Source organism: Fulmarus glacialis, unplaced genomic scaffold (assembly GCF_000690835.1).
Source record: "Fulmarus glacialis isolate BGI_N327 unplaced genomic scaffold, ASM69083v1 scaffold28894, whole genome shotgun sequence".
NCBI lineage: Eukaryota > Metazoa > Chordata > Aves > Procellariiformes > Procellariidae > Fulmarus > Fulmarus glacialis.
The window spans coordinates 27,684-29,505 of record NW_009210370.1 but is presented as its reverse complement, the minus strand read 5'-3'; the positions used below and the strand labels follow the sequence as shown (position 1 = coordinate 29,505).

At 56.6% G+C, this 1,822-nt stretch overlaps 1 protein-coding gene across 1 annotated transcript in view; it reads right to left on the bottom strand.

Moving 5' to 3' along the window:
• Positions 1-49: 49 nt before the first annotated feature.
• The window catches only part of RNF24 (ring finger protein 24), a 10,886-nt gene continuing 9,113 nt past the window's right edge, over positions 50-1,822 (bottom strand). Inside the window, exon 4 of the mRNA XM_009577155.1 lies at positions 50-133. Within this exon, the coding sequence (XP_009575450.1) occupies positions 50-133 (84 nt within the window). The remainder of the gene's footprint in view (positions 134-1,822) is intronic.

Here is a 1,822-nt window from a genome sequence, read left to right as displayed (position 1 = left end):
GAACAAACCCCGGCCGAGGAGCCCGGCTTCGGTCTCCTGTTCCCCACACTTACTTTCTGTGGAAGGCATGTTTACAGGGACAGATCCCCAGCTCGTCCTTGGGCTTGAACTCCTCCAAGCAAACGGCGCAGATCTGAAAGACGTGAGAGGCAGGGAAAAGGCAGTCAGTTGCTGGGAAGCATTTTTTTTGTGCATAAAAACTACGTGGACATCTCTGAACCGGCCAAAATGCTCTCAAAAAAACCCTCCCCATAAGCGATGCCCTTGGCCAGTTTCCATCTTCTCCCCGGCGCTTGCCTCGCCCCTGCCTTTGGTTGGGGAAAAAAAGGGCAATTTGGCTTCTGAATCCGGTGAGGATATGCTGGGGGTGCGGAGAGAAATACCGCCCTGTACCAAAGGGAAAGCAAATACCTCTTTTCCTATAAACCTCTGTTTTGACCAAGAAGCTGCTTTTTTTTTTTTGTCCCCTGTGCTGCAGAAGAAATGCTTGGGAGGTTTCTGCATCGCAGAGGGGTGAGATCCCTCCTAAAGCCTTCCCAGACTTCCCTGCACGGGATTTGGGATCGCAAGCTGGGGCTGGGCATTCCCTCCCCCGGTGGAGGGGACCCTGAAGCCCCCCCGGAGCAGCAGCCGCAAGGCTGGGAGGTGTTTTGACATTCCAGGAGGCTTTAGGGTGCAGGGGGACAGATCCCCGCTGCTGCCTGGTCCCTGGGACCAAGCTGCATCCGCAGGGATAACGCTGGGAAGAGGAAAAGGCAAAGGGTGCATCTCTGCCCCAGGGATGGGAAGGTTGGTGGCTGTTTTCCTGGCAGGCAAGAGACCCAGCCAAAATCTCCTTCCCCCATACCGCCAGTTTTTCCTGATCCATTTTGGACATTCCTGGGGATTTTGGATATTCCCGTCTGTTTTTCCCAGCCCCCCCCCAGCCTCGGATTTTTCGGCCATTTTGGACATTCCTGGGGATTTTGGATATTCCCGTCTGTTTTTCCCAGCCCCCCCCCAGCCTGGGAGTCTCCGGCAGTCCCAAACAAGGGCCAGCTCCGCTGCCAAAAGCCCTTGGGATGAGGCAGGTGGCTGGCAAGCGCCGCGGGAGACTCCCGGCTTTCCCGGGAACGTGGCACCCGTTGATACTTTCCAAAGCTCGTTGGAGACCTTTTTATTGAGCGAGCAAACACTGGCGTAGCTGCTCGGGTTGGTCCCCGAGGAACACACACATCTCTTGAGCCCCGTGAAAGCCTGGGAGAGGCAGCGTGATGGAAAAAAACAGGAAAAACAAACCCAGAAACACGGGGCTGAAGAGCTCAGTGGGGACTTTCCCCTCCACAAGGCTCCGGGAGAGCCCTGGCAGCCGCCCCGTGATGTTGCAAAATCCCCCCCATGCTCCGCTTTCCAGAAGCGCTTACTGTAAATACCAAAAATCCAAATGCCCAAAAAGGGATATTTTGGAAGGAGCCAGAGAAAATCCTTTCCAGTCTTTCTCAAATCCCAGGGAAGAGCTCCAGCTGCTCTATCCCCTTCCCCACGGACCCCTCGTCCTTCCCGAAAGCTTTGGGCTGGAAAAGCTGCGGAGACCTGGGAGGAGAGGTGATGGAGGAGGAGGACGGAGGGTTATTGCTGGCGTTCCCGGCTCTGGCGAGCTCCCAAATCCCCCCCGCAACGAGCTTCTCACCCCGGGAAGTGCTTTTAAGTCTGTGTGCTGGCAAAACCCCCGCCGCAAGTCAACTTAACGCGAGCGGATCAGAAACAGGGGTCTCAAGCAGGGACCGCTCCGTCCTTCTGCCGCCCGCCTGCCCTTCGGATTCAGCCCCTCGGCTGCAGGGAG